At 38.3% G+C, this 19,852-nt stretch overlaps 1 protein-coding gene across 2 annotated transcripts; it reads left to right on the top strand.

The window, feature by feature from the left end:
* Positions 1-125: 125 nt before the first annotated feature.
* Positions 126-6,617, top strand: kat7b (K(lysine) acetyltransferase 7b). 2 transcript variants are annotated; one of them, XM_041973385.1, is made up of 14 exons: positions 126-416; positions 1,362-1,512; positions 1,601-1,849; positions 1,977-2,059; positions 2,457-2,540; positions 2,723-2,821; positions 2,909-3,019; positions 3,144-3,335; positions 3,691-3,780; positions 3,906-4,046; positions 4,190-4,283; positions 4,863-5,009; positions 5,156-5,262; positions 5,585-6,617. In XM_041973385.1, the coding sequence occupies exons 1-14, from the start codon at positions 387-389 to the stop codon at positions 5,684-5,686; spliced, it is 1,680 nt and encodes a 559-aa protein (XP_041829319.1). In that variant the 5' UTR covers positions 126-386; the 3' UTR covers positions 5,687-6,617. The 2 variants fall into 2 exon arrangements, with proteins under 2 accessions (XP_041829319.1, XP_041829320.1); XM_041973386.1 differs by having other exon boundaries at positions 128-404.
* The last annotated feature ends 13,235 nt before the right edge of the window (positions 6,618-19,852 follow it).

The following is a 19,852-nucleotide window of genomic DNA, read 5'->3' as shown; positions in this document are numbered from 1 at the left end:
CAGACAGACAGACAGATATAGATAGATAGATAGATAGATAGATAGATAGATAGATAGATAGATAGATAGATAGATAGATAGATAGATAGATAGATAGATAGATAGATAGATAGATAGATAGATAGATAGATAGATGTAGCTTTGGTTGGAACCTCCTGCTGGTCTGGAGGGACATTACATCTAACCGGAAATGCAATACCTTGCTACGTCTGTGCTAGGAATGTGGCGCGAGACGCCCGGCAAGTCTGTGTACATAAAAAAAAAGAAAAAGAAATCATGAAAAAAATCAATAACTAGTGTGTTTAGTCTTAAATTATTTTAGGTTTAATAAGCTTCGATTATTTGTTACCACATCATCACATGAAGTACTGATTATCAAGGAGAACATGCCTCGCAGAAGACAGGTGAGAACAAATGTAGGTCGCACAAGAAGGTAGCTTTAGCTAAGTTAGCATCAATGTTTGCCGTTCTTTGGCTGATGAGCCAGAAGGTTGCACTGTATTCCATTCAGTAACGCGTCCATTTAATGTGCTGAAAGCACTGCATTAACTATAAGTCGTCGTTTAACCTAGCTACATTTAAAACGGTATTAATTGTGAAGACACTGCCATGTTGAGCATATTTAGGAAGCGTTTTTAGATTGAACCTCGGTGGGCGTCGAGGAGCAGCTAATAAAAAAATGTCTTCGTAAAATCCATTGTAACAAAATGTTGTTGATCCGCTGTATGCCGAACTTATCACAACTATACTAACTTTGAAAATGTCAAGTTTTATTTAATTATTTATTGATAGCAAGATATGTGTTAATACAACATCTTAAAATGCTTTATTTTTCAGTACAATATGTTAGACTGGAAAAGCTAAGCTAACTGTGACTAACATAATAATACGCTGATGTGCTATCCAGACTGCCTGTGTTTTGTAAGCTATTTAGGCTAACAAGCGCACAAGTATTTCACTGTTTATACCAAATGTTTATGTAATAAAATACTTTTTAAATCAGATGTTTGGATGCAAACGAACTGTTTAGCCTTCTTCAAAACCAAACAGAAATCTAACAGCTTATTGTACCTCTCTGGTAGTTTCCAAAATGAAAAAAGAAAAAAATAAATAAATAAATAAAAGCTCCAGTTACACAAACATCCCTTTTTACTCAGGCTTCATTTGCTTGATTGAAGACTTCAGTAAGTAGAAAACATAAATCATGCTAACAAAGTCAGACCTCAGTTGTAATCATGCTTAACTGACATCACTGACTCTTGCTATTGCACACTAATGTAAAAAATTTTTGCACTGTTTTGCAGCAGTGCTGCATTAATTGGTTTAGGTCTCTTTTCACTTCCTCATTTTCCTCTTGGTAGAGACCTATGGCTGGGAGTGGCTCAGATGGAACTGAAGACTCCGACTCCTCTGCTGAAAGAGAACAAACCAACAGTTCAGAGAGTGATGGGAACATGTCCAAAAGACAGCGCCTCACCAGAGCTTCTACTCGCCTTAGCCAGAGCTCTCAGGGTTAGTCTGCATATTCCAGTAAAGCTCATGCTCTTAATCTCAGCTATAACCTATTTTCAGATCGGTGGTTTAATTTCTCTTCCATCAGATACGCCAGACTTAAAGCGAGCTGTAGACCACGATGAATCTCCACCACTGACACCAACAGGAAATGCACCCTCCTCTGAATCTGAGCTGGATATCTCCAGCCCCAATGCCTCTCATGATGAGAGCCAGGGCAAAGATCAGGCCAACAGAGACTCTGATAAAGACCTGTCTCATCGGCCCAAACGTCGCCGCTGTCACGAAACCTACAATTTCAACATGAAATGCCCAACCCCGGGCTGTAATTCTCTTGGTAAACTTTTTTCCTGTTTGCAGTCTGTGCTTATTAAGGGGATCCCTGCCCTTTCTTGGACACGCAGTATGATATATCGTTATCAACTTCCTGTACCACTGACATAATATTTTTCTCAATTGTTTAGGCCACCTCACAGGAAAACATGAACGTCATTTTACTGTATCAGGGTGCCCTCTCTACCACAATCTCTCTGCTGATGAGTGCAAGGTAAGTGACTTATGTGAACAAGCTAGTATTTTTAATTGTGTTATGGGCTAATTACAGACAAGTAGACCGTATCACTTAACCATCACACATACTTGGTCCTTAGTGGGAGCTGTTTTGCTGCTACATAAGACACAGTTGATACTAAATGGTATCATTCTACTATGAGAATGAATCACAGAGTCTAGCTGGTCACATAATACTGGAACATTTCTGAGCTCTTGTTATATTGAAGTTCATCAGAAATGGCATGACTTCTTCATTACCCTTTTTGTGGAACCTCGAAAGTCAGTTTATGTGTTTGGTGACAACATAGCAGAATGGCTTTTTTTTTCCCTGCTGTGTCCCCGTTTTGGGCTGAAGGAGGTGTAAATGATGTATCTTTGGTTTGTTTGGTCAGGTGAAAGCCATCAGCCGAGAGAAACAAGAGGAGGAGGTAAAGACACAGGAAGAAAGCAATGCACGGCATGCAACCCGTCACCAGGTAATTAGTGTTTTCTATAATTGCATCACATTTGTGTAATTTACACCAACAGCTTCGATGTAAAAGATTAATTTTTCTTGTCTATTGTATAATCCAAGTATTACTGTAAGTGTTACAGACCAGGAGGCTGAATGCTTGTATCATCAAGAAAGTGATGTATTAATTTTTGTACTGATTTCTAGACGCCAACACCGAAACAGAGTAGATACAAGGAGCAGGTTGCGGAAATCAGGAAGGGGCGAAATTCTGGCCTGCAGAAGGAGCAGAAAGAAAAGCACATGGTACACCAGCAGCATCCCAACATATGCCATTGCCATGTAGCTGGTATGTTGTCTTACTTCTTGTTTGACCTTATGTTTAATCTAAAGGAGCATCGGCAGACACATAGCAACACCAGAGAGCCTCTGCTTGAGAACATCACAAGTGAATATGACCTGGAGCTGTTCAGGAAAGCCCAGGCCCGTGCATCTGAAGACCTGGTAATGGGATGTTTTGTTACTTTCTGTTCCTGTGGTTGTATTATTATCATATGTCAATAGCCAGTTATCACAATATCGTAGCCTCCGAATTTGTCCTTCAGACAGTTTTTCTTCCCTCCTGCAGGAGAAGCTTCGTATCCAGGGTCAGATCACCGAGGGCAGTAACATGATCAAAACCATTGTGTTTGGCCGCTATGAGCTTGACACCTGGTACCACTCCCCGTATCCTGAGGAGTATGCACGTCTCGGTCGGCTGTATGTGTGCGAGTTCTGCCTGAAGTACATGAAGAGCCAGACCATCCTCCGGCGACATATGGTGAGCCTTTACATTGTAATCAGTAAGCCAGCTATGAAAACACTGCTAATTTTAGGCTGAATGCTGGTATTCTTTAAAAAAAAAAAAAGATATGTGACTCACTGACTCGTCAGGTCCCATTAAAAGTGAAAAAGATTATCCCTCCTATAATTTAGAAATCCAGTTCTTTACACCAAACTTTTAACTGTTTCATTTTGGCAAGTAACAACATACTCATGCCTGACACTACATAATACATTTTAAGTGACTGAATTTAACATTATCATTTTGCTGAGTTCTTTGGAAATAACTTTTTACTGTAATTATTATTTTTGCTAATTTATTATCACTTTAACCTTTATTATGTAATTTATAGGCCAAATGTGTGTGGAAGCATCCTCCAGGAGATGAGGTGTACAGAAAAGGCTCCATATCTGTGTTTGAAGTTGATGGGAAAAAGAATAAGGTAGGTAGACTCGGACTTGAAAAACTTCCCCTCTATTGCTTCTCAGATTTTGTAACTATTGTAGAAGAGGCCGTCTAAATTTGAACAGAAAAAGAAGTCACTTGTTAAAATAATTTTATTTCCAGATCTACTGCCAGAACTTATGTCTACTTGCCAAGCTTTTTTTGGACCACAAAACACTTTACTACGACGTGGAGCCTTTTCTCTTCTACGTCATGACTGAGGCAGATAACACCGGCTGTCACTTAGTGGGATATTTTTCCAAGGTAAAAGAAAAGCAGCTGCAGATCAATATTACGGATTTTCATACAATGAATTTCTGCTTAAAACATCAACATTATCTGTGGATTTAATTTTAATTTTCATCACAGAAACGTCTAAAACATTTTTTCTGTTTGTTTTCATCAAGGAGAAGAATTCTTTCCTGAACTACAACGTGTCCTGCATCCTGACGATGCCGCAGTACATGAGGCAGGGCTTTGGCAAGATGCTCATTGACTTCAGTACGTATATGTTTTCTGATTATTTCCTCCAGTTTTATCTGTTATTTAGTCTGTCTAAATAGGATAGAAGAAATAACCAGTAAAGCATAATTACTGATTTAATGTATAAAAAAAAAAGAAAAGTGTTTTTTAAAATAACAGTGCTGTCTATTTTAAAATAGTAAAGAATTTTTCTTTTGGCATATCAAAACAAAAGCTGAAACATCCTTTTAAATAAGTATTTTTTACTTTATCTTAGTACCAAGTTAAATAATCTGTAGTCTTGGTAGTCCCAAGTCCTGCTGGGAAATATCATGTGAGTTTGGCACACATTGTTTCAGGTTCTGCACAAACCTGTTAATGACCCATTCATTTGAATGGGGTGTCACAGGAAAACATCTAAAATCTGCAGGACAGTAGCTCATGAGGACTGAAGTAGGAAATCTCTGCTCTAGAAATGCTCTTCTGGAATTTGGTCCTGAAACCTAAAAAAAAAAAAGGCAAAACTATTTTTGCTTTGTCATAAGCCTAAAACAGTAATTAGGAAAAGTTTCTGTATATTATGTAATTTTTCCTTCTCATTGTAACCTCTTTTTTCAGGTTACTTGCTGTCCAAAGTGGAGGAGAAAGTGGGCTCCCCTGAGAGACCTCTGTCTGATCTGGGCCTCATCAGCTACCGTAGCTACTGGAAGGAAGTATTACTCAGATACATGTGCAACTTTCAAGGCAAGGAGATCTCCATTAAAGGTAAGTGAGAACACACTTCAGCTGCATCTCTTCATAAAACATTAAAATAAAAGAAGCATGACAAGATAGAAGATTCATTTCCATTTATTCAAGACAGTAGCCACACACTCAAATAAATTTACTCTTTTAATGTTTGTGTGATGCAGAGATCAGCCAGGAAACTGCAGTCAATCCGGTGGACATTGTGAGCACTCTGCAATCTCTTCAGATGCTGAAGTACTGGAAGGGAAAGCACTTGGTACTGAAGCGACAGGTGAGATGCGCTGGCAAGTCAGACTGTGTAGCCTTTATTCTTTTTGCTGTTCCTTTTGATTCTATGAATGTAATTAAATTGAAAATGATCAAAATGGTTAATATACATTTTAGAAAATGTAGTAAAACTCATTCAAGCCTTTTTTTCCTCTCTTTTTTTTAACTGTTGTCTGAAAGTAGAGTTAACGATAATCCTGAGGTGTTTTTTCTCCACCTTCCACCTAATTGTTCATGCATTGTTTTTAACTAAAGAAATGATACCCTACTTTTTGTTCATTTTCATATTTGACAATTTGGTTTTCTGCTTTTTTTCTTCGTCACAGGACCTGATTGATGAGTGGAAAGCAAAGGAGATCAAACGAGGTAATAGCAACAAGACCATAGACCCTAGCTCGCTAAAATGGACCCCTCCCAAAGGGACATGAACACTCAGATCCTCAGGCTACTGAGAAACTCGCCTCCAGCCTCACAAGCCACAAGTAGCCTAGACCTATGAACTGTCAGTAAAGATCAGTGTTCTGTTTATTTTACATTTTTATCCAGTTAATACCCCTGCATAGCCTTGTCATGACTTTCCTTTTTAAAACTTTATATTTTACTTTCATTTATATTTTCCACATCATGCGTTCCAAGTCGAATGATTGTTGACTCATTGTCACCGTAAAGCTAGTAAATCTATTTTGTTTTAAAGCTGCTTATGTCTGCTTTGCTCTGAATGTTAAACGATAAACAATCCAGTGTGGTGGATAACATGAATGTTTTGCTTTGCTGATACCTGCTTTTGGCAGCATTTACAGGTCATTTTTATTTCATTCAAGCTACATGCGTTATGAAGGTGGTTATCGCTCTTTTTTGGAATAAATACAAAAAATTGTTGGCATGAACTGAACCGAACCAGGGTATATCAATCTTTTTTTTCTTTTTTTTTCTTAGAAAAATTCTTGTGGTATTGTTTTCTTTGGTTGTAAAGTTGTATAGATTTCTTTGTAGCTTCATTAATACAGGAATTGTTCCCATTCCTCTGGTGAACCTGCCAAAAATTAAGGAAAAAAATGAGCTCAGATATTTTTAATAAGTTTAGAATAGAGAACAGCACCACTGTTAGGATGCACATAGAAATAACACAACCTCAGGTTTTTCTACTGATACAATCATACCTTGCCTGTATGGTTTCTCTGAAACCTGGATCTCAGTGGTTGTTGCAGATGGAGTCACTCTGGTTAAAGATTCTGTAATAAACAGAAAACGTCTGAATGGGATTGTCTTTGCCTTGTGTTTTTAATCATAGCTGTCATGTGTGTACTAGCAATTTGATATTTTTCATATCAATAAAGCTGACTTAATATTTTTAAATAACATTCTGTCTCCTGGTGATGTTGCTCACCTCCAATGGGAATACTTCTTCCCATCAAGCCCACAAACACCTCTCCTTTATTTCCTACACGAGAAGGATGATGGAGACATTTACAAAGATGAAGGGTTTTTTACAATTGATACACATTTTTTTATTTTTTGTAATGCAAAATTTTCCTTTAATTTGAAAGCAAAGTCCCGTTACTCACGTCTGTTTACTTGAAACGGTTTCTTTGTAGCTGCGAGGGGGTAAAAAAATGAATCATTCCACAGATATTGTTGATATAAAAGGAACTATACATGCATCAAAATATTTGTATTTATGCAGGTATTCTCTTAAGGGCTACCTGCACGTTTCCCCATAAGTCCATAAAAGCGAAGGGCCTTAGATCTTTTCATCAGATTGTCTATGGGATTGGTCAGATCCATGTCCCCCGACTCATGCTGTAAGACATTTTATTGATATTGGACCGCTTTTTAAAAGGTAAAAAATATTCACAAATGCTTTCTCCGTCTAATACTTAAGAAGGTTTAACAACTCCATGAGTCTCACCTGCCAGTCTCTGGACAGTCCTCTCTCCTCTGCGCTACAAGACAGTCCTTTAAAGGTCTGCACCAGTGCACAAAAAGCCATAACAACAAGCTGGATCTTCCAGTTATCCATGTCTTGATCAGGGTGAGATGTTTTAATCCTGCTTCCCTTCAATTTAAAGAAAAAAATTACTGAAAGAGGCTAAAACATGTATATATATTTATATTTAGAGATGATGCTCAGAGGCGGGATCCTGTATTTGGTTGTTGGGGCTTAATCTTGGTTGTATTTATACCCCTAAATGCCCCTGCTATACGAGACCCCTCCCCTATAATCATGGTTATGCTCTTACCTTCCTTGGATCTGAATTCATAGAAGACTGTGTTTTCACCACATATTTTGGTATTGTTAACAATCAAAAATCTTTATTTACAAAAAGTAAATAAAGATTAAAATACTGTTAAATACTTTATAGCTGGGAATGACATGTCATTCAAAGGTTTATCCGTAACAGTTTACAGAAACAAAAAAGATCAAATATTTACATTTGAGATTGCCCCCTTTCATTTCCATTTTTATTAGACATCTGAGTTATTGCTCGTGTAATAATATTCTCCTTTTTGCTCATTTGCTGCCTTGTGATGTGCACACACTTCTTTGATATCACAGAAAAGAGGGCTTGGCAGGCAGGTGCTGGGTCTTTGAGCGATGCTCTGCAAATATGACCATCTATCTTTGAAGAATTTATTGGTTTGCCATTTGACTTGGTGAGCTGCTGGTTCTATGAAACAGGACAGAGCAGATGTGGTCTCTAAGGTAGAGATTTGACTGGTTAAGAATAGATGCAATTTAAATGAAATGTCTGGTTGGAAGTCAAGCCCGAAAGTGCTCTTGCTGCACATCAAACCCTGACACACACTGTCCATGTCAATATTTATAACTTATTTATAACTATCTGTGGGGTAATTTATTTTCTGTCGCCCGAGATAATTGCAGCGTTATTAAACCTATTCGTGATCTTTACTTACTTAGCCATTTAAATGCTGTGTTTTAATAAAAGCGGAGCTCTTTCTCCAACACTCTGGCCATAGAAATTTCTGGAGAGGCAATTACTTGACAATCTGTGCAGTAAGAACACCCACTCGAAACAAAGCTGACAGACATCAAATGCTTTGATCCTTGCACAGGTGCTTCCAACAACAAGAAAAGCTTGGGACAATTAAGCCTGAAAGGCAATTACACCTGAACAGCCCTCGTGTACACATAATCTAACCCAATGCTAACGAGGAGAGCTGAATCAAAAGAAATCAGAGGCTCCACATCTACATATGAAATGGCTGAGTCACAAAGAGCTCATGTAATGACAGATCCCTGCATTTCCATGTGACGCAGGATACATCATTTCAGGATCTGGACAATTCACTGATGGCGACTGGCTTTTTCTCTTTCTGTTTTTTCAAATACTTGGACAAGCAACATTCAGTCTTTGAATTAATCCCTGCAGATGAAAGCAATGAATTTGAATAATATACACAAAAAAAAATCTTTTACAATATTTTATTGGGCAAAAATATTAATTGTAAAGTTTAGAAACTGTCTGTTGAATCTGGGGTCCCTCTATTTCTTCTGTTTCAGCCATTGTAGTGGTGGATTTAATTGTGCGCTGAGGATAGTTATCATCAAAAGGTCTATTTTAATCTCATCCTCAGTTTCTAGACAGATGACTTCAAATTATCTTCAAACATTCTTTGATATTACGTACAATTCATACATGAGTCAATGAAAACAAGCAACCCCGTCCTAATCCACCACCCTGAGACACTTTCTTGTCCTTAAAAGCTGTTTTTTTACTGTCAAAACAGTACTTTTCCTTATGGATCAACATAATGTGATATTCAAAGACACATTTAATTGATACAGATTTAAAATGGTCAACTACAGCATGTTATAAAATTACTCTTTGATTCTGATTTGATGAATCTGAAAGTTTAACATGTTTGAGTGTAATAACTTCAAATCAAGTAACTATAAGATATCAACATGTATCATAGCTGCTTTGTTAAATCAGTGTTTAAAAGTATTAAATGACATTCTATTAATTACGCAACTGATTTACAACATGTTTAGTCTTGTCATTGATTCATTGATTCATTTTGTATATCGCTTACTCTACTTCAGGGTCTCGGGAAAGCTGGAGCCTATCCCAGCAATGAGCAGGCGAGAGACAGGGTACACCCTGGGCAGGCTGCCAGTCCTTCATTGGGCCAACAGAGAAAAACAGTCATCACATTCACTCCTAGGGAGAATACATTGACCAGGTAACCTAACATACATGTCTTTGGACGGTGGGATGAAGCCAGAAACTCTTGTTTATTGTCCCCTGTGGCTCTGGGTTAAGCTTCCTTAAAAGAAAAAACTATAAATCTCACATTTATGCTTCAAATGATCAATGTTTTCCACGTTCGCCACTTCTCAAAGATTCAGGATGTTAAACAGGACAGATAAAATATAAAGCATCTGTGCATATTGTTTCTCATAGGAAAACTAATAAGAACCATCATGGTTTCTGCTAAGTCTTTTCTGTGTACATACCGTATGGTAAAGGGAATTTTTGTCCATTCTCTGCTTTTATTTGGTAGCTGATGGTACATACACATGACACAAGGTGGTGCAACCTGACATTGCTGGAACTGACGGCCAAAATACCCTGCTGACAGATACCATCAGATAAGTCAGTACGGATGTATAAGCAGCTTTAAGATGGGAAGTGCTGATATCTCTACGCAATCTTTCCAATCTTAAGCTGGCTTTCTGTATTTTTCACAATATCCAGTAATGGTTCTAAAGAGACAACCACTAAAAGTAAAAAATAAACATGCTAACTATTACAAAGTGAGGAGGACAAACATGCATACCAACAAACTTAAGGAAAAAGAAAAGAAAAGGAAAAGGGGACAACAAAAGAAAAGAGAAAAAAGAAATCATTTCACCAGACTGAGCAGGTTTTATTGGATTTGTTAAATCCGATTAACAGAGAAAGACATGACTGTGATGAAGAAAGCATATATCCCTTCAGAAAGCAGGGTTTAGTGCAACCCAATACTGATTCGTTACAGTTAAGATTTTCCTCCAGAAGGAGGCAGTGTTGCCTAATGCATAAAATCAGAAGCTCAACCACCTCACTGACTTTTAAGTCTGGATGGATTTTATGCTTCTCTTGCTGGGCCTGTTTTGTCTGTTTGCCTCATACATAAAAAAAAAAAGAAACCATGCACAAGTGTTGTTTTGATCAGTGCGAATGTCAAACATGTTACAGATTGTCATTAATTTTTGTGGTCCGCTTTTGTTCAGTTTTTAAGTGCTGGAATGCAATATTTAACCACCTCAAACAGATGTGCTTATTTGCTGTAGGACAGGCATTAAATAATCTCATATAAAAGTTGAGAACATGGTTGCGGCGAAAAGCTAGATTAGCAAAATTGCAGTGCACACCACACTGAATTCATACAAAGCACATTTAACAATGTATAAAAAATTTTTTATAAACAATCTTTATTACAAAGTTAAGTTATTTTGCTTATAATGTCATATCCAAACCAATGTAGCTGTTATATTACATGGAAATATATTAGCATGATGTGTATCAGATCATACAGTCCACAGTGGAATTTTCTGCTAACTGTGTTTGCATCAACATGAACAACAGATTACTATTATGTAACTTTTGTCCACAAATTTCTGTGAGATAGGGCTTATATAGATCTTACAGAGGGTTATATTATTTTCCATCCAGGCAATGGTGGGAAATACAATGTAGTGTCCATGTGACTATAGATAATGTTAGAAGTTTTTATTGTTCCACTTTGCCTAAAATTCTCTTAACTCTCTTGTTCCCTCAGTTGTTTTTCCCGTTTGGTGCCCTGTGGCATTTTAGTGTGGTTTCTCCAGAGAGGGAGGCATAAATTTGCTCTTAAAGGCTTCTCTGAGAATGAAATACCGCTGTCTGGCCTTGCATGCTCAGACTGGGGGCTTCAGGCTGGTACTGTGGCAGTTCTGTCTATATGCATCCGTGAGACTGGCTGGTGTCATGGGATTGGCTTAACCACAAGGAGCATGAGATGTTCTGTGTTTGTGTTTTGATTCTATCGCACCAACAAACACCAGAGCTCTGCCATGCCAACTTTCTCTTGAGAAAATGTAGGTGATTGGACATGCTTGTTGCCAACATTTTATACAATTTTCAACTGGAGCGGGCTCCAGTACTAAAGGGTGATAAAGACAACCCACTACCTGCACATCCACACTCACCGTTGTTTGAAAATGGTTTACTGGAGTTTCTTCAAACAGCAGCTGACTCTTTTTTAGAGGCCTGTGCATCCTTGGCTTTAAAATAAGTGTGTAAAATGACAAAGATCTGCAAGGAAAAGAGACTAAATTATAAAATTTGGTGATTTTTTAAATGTTTTTATAACCACAGAATGAATCATTTCTAATTATTAGTGCTGCAGGCCTTGTATGTGGGAAAACGGCCATTTTTCAACCATTAAAGGCATCTAGAAGCTCCTGTATGTTCAAAGGGTGATAGGGAAAATAGAAGGAATCTTTGACAGTAAAGCGTTTTTTGTGAGAAGTTTGAGGAATGGAGGATGATAATGAAAGAACAGACAAATGCATGTAAATTAACCACAGTTTTCAGTGACACAGAAGGTCCTTGTTTTCTTCTCAGCTGGTAACTTAGCCGATAGTATAGATGCATTTTGTTGACAGATAATGGGTAGACGACATTTGAGAAGGTTGCAATCTCTAACTTTACCACTAGATGTCAATTATCTTTTAAAGGCCTAAGAGTATGACTGTGTCATGACCTTTAACTTTTCCAATTAGCACTACAAGTGTATTACACTAGGTTATGTAAGCTGTTTACTCTTTCCATGCTGTCACTGCTGGGCTCTTCTGTAGTCCTTATGCCATTTTTATAATTCAAAACTATACACGTTGATGTTCAGCTGTGTATGAAAAAAAATACATTTAACCTCTATGTGAGTAAGTTTCCTTGGAGGAGTGATGAGGAAGTGACTACACAACTGTTTTCTTGAGTATCGTCTGTCTATTTCTCACCCACATGGACTCAGTTCTTAAATGTGTTTCTCTTGTCTTTTTGTTCGAGAAAATGATTGCAGATTGCATTTTTTTTTGTACAAGTGCAAAATATTAAGTGAATTTGTCTGCAACTGGTGCAATAACCATTTCAGCTGATTAAGTAAATTGTCCTCCTTTTAACTTAAAAAAATATCCATTGGTAGTTTAAACCACTAAGAGATAAATGATTAATTTACTTATCTGATTCTCTTACATATAGACATGTATTCCATTGATATCTGTGATATGAATGATTGTAATGTTTAAAATGTGTGGGACTAGAAACAATCTATGGTCTTGTTTTTGAATCTTGTTAGTTGAATCTGGTCAAATGCAAGAGCCATGTCTGCAGTGTTACTGGACACAGTTTCCTGTAATACTGCAAGTAAAAGAAGATACATTAATCTATGTTGCATTTTGTAAGAAATCTGAGAATATCTGTGTAATGACTGAATCACACTCTACACCAGATCTGCTAATTAGTAAAGTCCAGTGTGCCCAATTCTGATCCTCATGAAAAATCAAGATAATTCATAATACTTTCAAGTACAATCAGGTATGTGTTTATTTTATGGAATCATATATAGCAGATTTTATGAAGCACTATATTGATAAGAAAAATGTATTATTACAGGAAAACAAAAATGTGTAAAACATTTGGTTATGAGTGTTAGGAATGGACTGAGATGTAAGTTTGAAGATTAATTGCACAGTTTGACCATAGAGATGCTATCCTGAAGTTATAGCAATATGACATAAGTTTCTGACCTTAAAGCTCTGTGCTTCTGATTTATGTTAATGTCACACTAACATTCAATATGCACATTCATGGGGCCATCATTGCTCTGCACCATCCAGGGGGGGGGGGCACACTTCACAACTTTGTTTTGCTTGACAGCATCACGTGCCAGCAACTGGATTTCATTACACTGGCCATTTTGGATGCACCATGGCTGATTCAGCTAAGAAACCCAAGAAGCCATGACTGGAGAAAGAAAGAAGAAAAGAGATGTGACAGAGCAAGAGATAAGTAGGAAATGGGCTGAACTTACAGTATTCATACACATACAGCACTTGTATTGTTACATATTAAGTGCTTTCTCCCATCACTCATATTTATACTCCAAGGACACTTCTACATGTAGTCAGGGGAAGTCTGGAATCGATCCACTGATTTTTTTTCAGTTGGCAGACCACTGCTCTTCCTCCTGAGCTACAGCTACTACAGTGCAGACCAGGTGCTTTGGGGAGGGTGAAATAAAGCTGTAAAAATGCCTCAAACTGATTTGCAATAACTGGTTAAAGTAAATTTCACCGCTGTGACTATTCAGTATTTATCGGCTCTCCTAAATACGTCTTCAAACCGAGAGCAACGTCTTCAAACTGAGAGCATGCCATCTATAATCTCAGGGAATATAAAGTAGAAACTAAATGACCCCTTTCAGTCTGTGATGTCTTTGATTACAAGGTACTTTAATTCAGTGGAAGTGAGGTGAAGGTGCCATGCACAAGCATAGTAGAAGTCTATAGTGGTTTTATAGCCTGAAGCATAGTGTGCACCACATTTCTGCAAAATTTCAGAGATACACAATCTACTTTTCAATCTCAGTGGTGAAGAATGTTTGTTTATACTTCCAGCCGAGTGGCGGACTTGTCGTTGCCCTCAAATGTCAGATCCAACTATCACTTTCTCACTTGGAAATAGAGTTTTTACAACCAAACTTTAATTACAACTGGCAGGGATAGATTTCTCTGAGCTAAAAGGCACAGAAGTGTTTGGAAAAGGAAGCCAGCAATGCTTCATGCCAGCCATTATCTATTCTTAGGTAATCAATTTAAATCTAAGCTCATGAGTATTTCATGGGCAACACATACACCTTCATGGATGTTTAAGTTTTTATGATAGAAATGTCATTTTGATCAATAAACACAAGGCAAAACAAAAAAGGTTAAGTAGCATTTATTAAAAGATTGTTCAACTATTTACCAGAAAAAAAAAAGAAAAGAGAAACACTTTATGTTTCATTGGGAAAACCTTGTTGTTGGCTGATAACATTTGAAAACAGGCTATATGGTGTGGAGCATCTGTGTTTACTTTCTGACACTTTTAAACTTTTTTGCCACTGGATCAAATATATTGGAGCTTTGAGGAAAAATTCAACTTTCCCAGTCATAATTACAATATGAATCTTGACATGAATGCTATTTACAAGTGGAAAACTGGTAATTATGGTAACGCTGACATGATGTGAACATAGCAAGTAGGTTCATATTTAGCACTTAATCACCAGAGTGGTATTGATCTAGCCATTTAACATTTTAATGTTATTAAAAATATCAACATTTACATGCTGTCCTGTTAAGTAGCTTATTAATATTTTGGATCCCACCCCCTGAATATTATTATTTGTTGTCTTTTCCCAGCTTTTCTACAGAGTTCATTTGCTGGCTCTTAGGTTACAGCACATGTCCCCCCAGAGACCCAAATTTAGCCTGGTTACTGATGTTCTTGTTTGCTGGGCTCTTGTGGCTTCTTCGACACTTTGCTTATGGCAAGGCCTCTTTTGGTCAGATGTGCTTACTTTGTCGAGGAGCCAATCACCAATTCATTCCTAAAGCCTCAGAGGTTTAAAAGCCAAGTGCATAATTGCTCCTTAAATCAATCTTCAAATTTTGTGGTATCCAAGCTGCAAACAGTTGGCCTGGAATCATTTATTCACAGAGCAAGACTGGCCATAATATGTATTTAGAGTCCAGAAAATATTACAGTGTCTTAGAGAAAATTACATGTGAATGAGTGAAGATAGATTCGATTATACGCTTGTATTTTACATACATTTTACATAAGCCTTAATATAATTTGTGCCATTTGTTCAGCGTTTATGGGTGTCATTGTGTTCTTGTGGTTCTGACTATGGGACCGACCACACAGCTGGAAAAGCATGCCAGCTTTGCATCTGAGAAACTTCCCCCCATATTTCAGATTTTCCCCTCAATCCCTTTTCATAAACTTCAATCAGCTGCTGCAAGTCTGTTTGTGTGAGACAGACAGAGCACACAGACAATGCGGTTGCAGCAGTGTCACTTTAAAAAACAGACAGGACTCATCTTTGTTTCTCCACCTTAATAACAGCTCCTCACACGCACACACCTACACACGCACACACACACACACGCCCAGGACTTTACGAGTCTTGTTTAATGCACACTGTCCTAGTTGCTGTTCTATCTCTGTCTCTCTTTTGAGTTTTCTGTCTCCATCTCCTTCTTCCTCCTTCCCTCCCTCCTTTATGTCTTTCTCTCTCTGTCTCTTCACTCCTCCTCCTCCTCTCCCTGCTGTATTTGCAGTCAGCTTTAGTGCCAGACACCCTGAGGCAGCGGTAGCGCCAGCAAGTCTTCCCACCTCTGTTTTTGTGGTGGAAGATGACATGTCGAAGCTTTGAAGGGCAGGGGAAGGGAGGGAGAGGAGGAGGGAACGGGAAGGGAGGGAGGGAGCACATCACTCGGCGCAGAGGAAAAGCAAGAGACCCAGAGAAAATGTCATGTGGCCTGCAGTCCGCCCAGATACTCTCATGCTGCCTCTCTTTCTCCAGCTTTCTATGTGGGCAGGCAGGAATGGCGACAGGAAGCACCCCCCCCCACCCCACCTCACATGCACACACACATACACCATCCTCCTTCCTCCCTTCTGCCCTCCTTCAAGTCTTCACTCACTTACTTATTCCTCTTGTCTCCCTCTCTACCCCTCCCTCTTTTCCTCTTCAATAACCCACCTTCTGCCCGTCTCAGGGCTCAGAGGTTTTGTTGTGTGAATTTCCCAAATTGCTTTACTTTTTTTCTTTTACCCTCCTTCTTTCGGCCTGTCTGTCTCTCACCCACAGGCGTGCCTGTGCATCATAACTCACTTGGTGTTGAAGTGTGCTGAGGTGTATTGAGGTGTGTTGAGGTGTAAACTGTGAGTGAGTAGCAGACAAAACATGTTTGATTTCCAATCCTCAGGTATTACTCATCCTTTCGTGTGAGAGGGGAAATTTTTTTCCTTGACATATGTACCATGTAGGGTCACTCCATGCTGTCTTATCAAACCCTTTCAGTTTATAGATTTTCTGGAAAAAAACAAAACAAAACAAAACATATATATATAATTGGTGATTATATATTTGGAGTCAAGATTAATATTTTTAACTGTGCAGATCTTGAATTTTGTTGTTGTTTAACATTGCACATTGAAGCAAATTATAAAATGCTTTTTACTGTATATGTGGGAAAATGAGCAACTACATAACTACATGGCATAAAAATGGTATAAATGAGGAAAGGTATAGAAATACTTTATATGCAATATTACATGCATACTTAAATAAATGAATGTCTCATATGTTGATGTCTTGCCTGAATGAAGCACAAGAAATTTTAACGTACAAGTTATCCATGTCTGAATGACCGAAAATCACTTTAACAGAGTGAAGAAGCCATTTATGTTACGCATCTTATGTCTGGAAAATCCTGTGGAGAAAGGCATGTAGACCGATAAAAAGGGAGCCTAATAAAATCTGGTCCTCCAGGTGTTTTATCTGTTTATATTCCCACTGGAGGAATGCTGGGTTTGTGTACTAATTTGAGTATCAGAGCAGTGGGATTAGCACCGAGGTAGACAGGATGGGGCCACACAGAACTGATCAAACATCCTGTCAGATAGACTCAGCTAAACGAGTAGGGTAATCTTGATCTTTGTTTGTTTCACAGAAAAGAAAACACAAGATGCTCTCTGTGATTCTCACAGCCAAGCTAATAAAACGATGAAAGGAAAATAGAAGCCTTCACTGTGGTATATAAATAAAAAAAGTTTCCACTGTCTTTGATATGGACTTCTAATGGTACATCAACCACACCGGCCTGTTCTTATGTGGCTGCTTCACCTGTGATCTTTCAAAGCTGTGACACTCAAGTTATACAACATAAAGCACAATATAAAACAGACATAGGGACAAAAAAGGAATTGGAAATATACCAGTTAGTTCCTCAAAAGCAAAGGAATAGCTTTTAATTTAATCTTAAATTAATGTGAGTGTTGCTCAAGCCTTTTTTCAGTGAACCAAAGCTGGTACACGATCAACTGCAGGAAATTTGTCTGACAAGAAGGAAGTAATAGAAAATTTATGCAAGAGTTACAGAAAGTATGGTTTCAGTCAAGAGTACACTTGATTTGTAAATGGGGGCTTCATGCATTTTTTTTATATATCTAAGATCTGAGTAGGCTTCCTGTGTAAAAGGTAGGCTTTTCTGAGGTGAAAGTGAGGAGTTTATTTTTTCCAACTCCTGAAGCATAATACTTTCAAGTTTTCACACTCAGAAAGAAAAAAAGAACATGTTTAAGCACATTCTTTTACTCTGGAATGTGTTTGCCGATGTGTGCATCGCACACTCAGACCGAGATTAGTGTTTCTGGACACACTGACTGAAAATAACATTGCAGCAATAACACCTTTGTAAACAACAGATAAAAACAAAAAAGCTGTCACTTGTTGACCAAATTAAGTGGCCTTTTCTCACTCAGGTAAGCTCACTTGATACAGAAAAGTGTGTGTGTTTAAGCGTGCTTGTCACTGTATGACATACTATTTGTGTCCATACACATTGTATCACTGCAGGCCAGTTTGATATTTCAAGTCATTACCAGCGTCAGTAAGGGAAGAGATTACAGGGTACAGTGGCAGTAACACACACTATTAGCAAGACAAGGTGTTATTATGCCTCTGGTGTCAGGTGAGATGTCAGAGCAACTAGTCTGTGTCATGCTTACAATTGCTGGATCAGCAGGCTTAAACAGTAACAAGTGGGTTACACAAACACATTAACAAAGAAGCAACTATACAAATCTTTTCTGAATGGTTGACCATGGGATTTTTGTTCACCATTTAAAATGTTTATGTAACTCCAGATTTTATGTATGTATTCACAGCTACATTAAGATTAATGCAAGGCATTTTAAATCCTGGTTGTGTAACTTCTCATCTTGATAGTCCCGAGCTACTGTTACGGTGCATTTTTTTCTTTCACTTTCAGATTAGGAATTTTCTCTGTGAGCTCTTTCCTTTACAGAAAGTGTGTTAAAATCATTAAGAAAACGCTCACGGCTGCAAATGTGAATGAGCACATACATTTCTCCAGTTTTTTCCCCCACTTCTTTCTTTTTGGGTTTAAATTTTCCATGCCTGGCTTCCCTACTGCTGAGAGTGCTGTTCCTCGAAGCCACAGTATATTTTAAAGCAAGGTCGGGAGAGAGCCAGAGGCTCCAAAATCAGGCACAAGACTCCCAGTGTTCCACTGCTGGGTTTGTTCTTGGCATTTACTCCTAACCAGAGAGGTCTAGCTAGCCACAGTTACTGTGTGTGTGTATGAGAGTGTGCATCTGTGTGTGAACATATATAACCCCCCCACCCCTTGCCCTCCAGCCTCCAAGCTTATATAGAAGCAGCTATGAGTGACTCATTTATGGGCTCTCCCACATAGACACAGTACCTGGGTGTGAGTGTGAGACGCCAGAGTAGAGTTTCTGTTGGAAGAATTTTCAGTTTTCATGGTAACCCCCAGTCCATATACACAGTCTCCACAATAGTAAAGTATGCATGTCACTGAAGTGGAAGTTGGCCCAGATGTAGTGAAGTTTGATGAATCTGAACACACAAGCAATTCAGGGGAGCTCCTCTAAATTGGTTCCATACCTTAGCTGACAGTGGTGAGGTCATCCCTGAAGAAAAGAAGCTGATCAGATTTCATCAGATTTCTAATGCTGTCATTTTAGACCATCATTTTAAAAAAGTCAGATCTTTACAAGATGATAGTCTGTCTTTAATCATAACCTCTTCTAAAAGACAGACCTACAGCATTCTGTTCAGAATAAAAAGAGGGGTATTGGGGTATGAAAGTGGACCACACATCAAATACTCACACTCGATTAACACATATGGATCTAACATTAATCCTGAAGGTTCCTTTCAGTATGTCAATGGAAAGTCCATCCATCTGTCTTCTTCCTCAGACAGAATATCCACTCGGGGTCTGGAAGTCTAGTACGCAACACGCAAAACCACAGGGAATATAAATAAATGGCTGTATTTCTCTCCCTTCTTTTGTCTGGTCAGGACACTCTGTGGAGAGCCTGCCAAGTTGAGCATCTACATTTGGGTTTGGCTGTTCCCCTTGCCCGACAGCTCAGCCTTGGCCAAACCACAGGAAAAGGAAGCAAAGGGTTCTCTCTGAAGGGCTTATAAAATATTGTCTTGGGTAAAAATGTCGGACGTGAATGGCAACATTCAGCTTCTCCACTACTAACAAAAGGCCTTTGAAGGACAGACATGAGGTAGTCACTGTTGTTTCTGCTGCCCTGCTGCCCAGACTCTTGTGTTTTACTGTTTCTCACAGTTCATCTGTGTTTCTAGTAAGCCCTGTGTTTCCTGGTAGAGAGATATTTTGTGTGATATCCAGTAATAACCTCAGGGAATGGCATTTCTAACTGTTTGTTTTCACTTCGGCATACACACAGCTTCAAATTAACTGGAAACAG

This window comes from Melanotaenia boesemani, chromosome 21 (genome assembly GCF_017639745.1).
Source record: "Melanotaenia boesemani isolate fMelBoe1 chromosome 21, fMelBoe1.pri, whole genome shotgun sequence".
In the NCBI taxonomy this organism is placed as follows: Eukaryota; Metazoa; Chordata; class Actinopteri; order Atheriniformes; family Melanotaeniidae; genus Melanotaenia; species Melanotaenia boesemani.
This window is presented reverse-complemented; position numbering and strand designations above follow the sequence as displayed.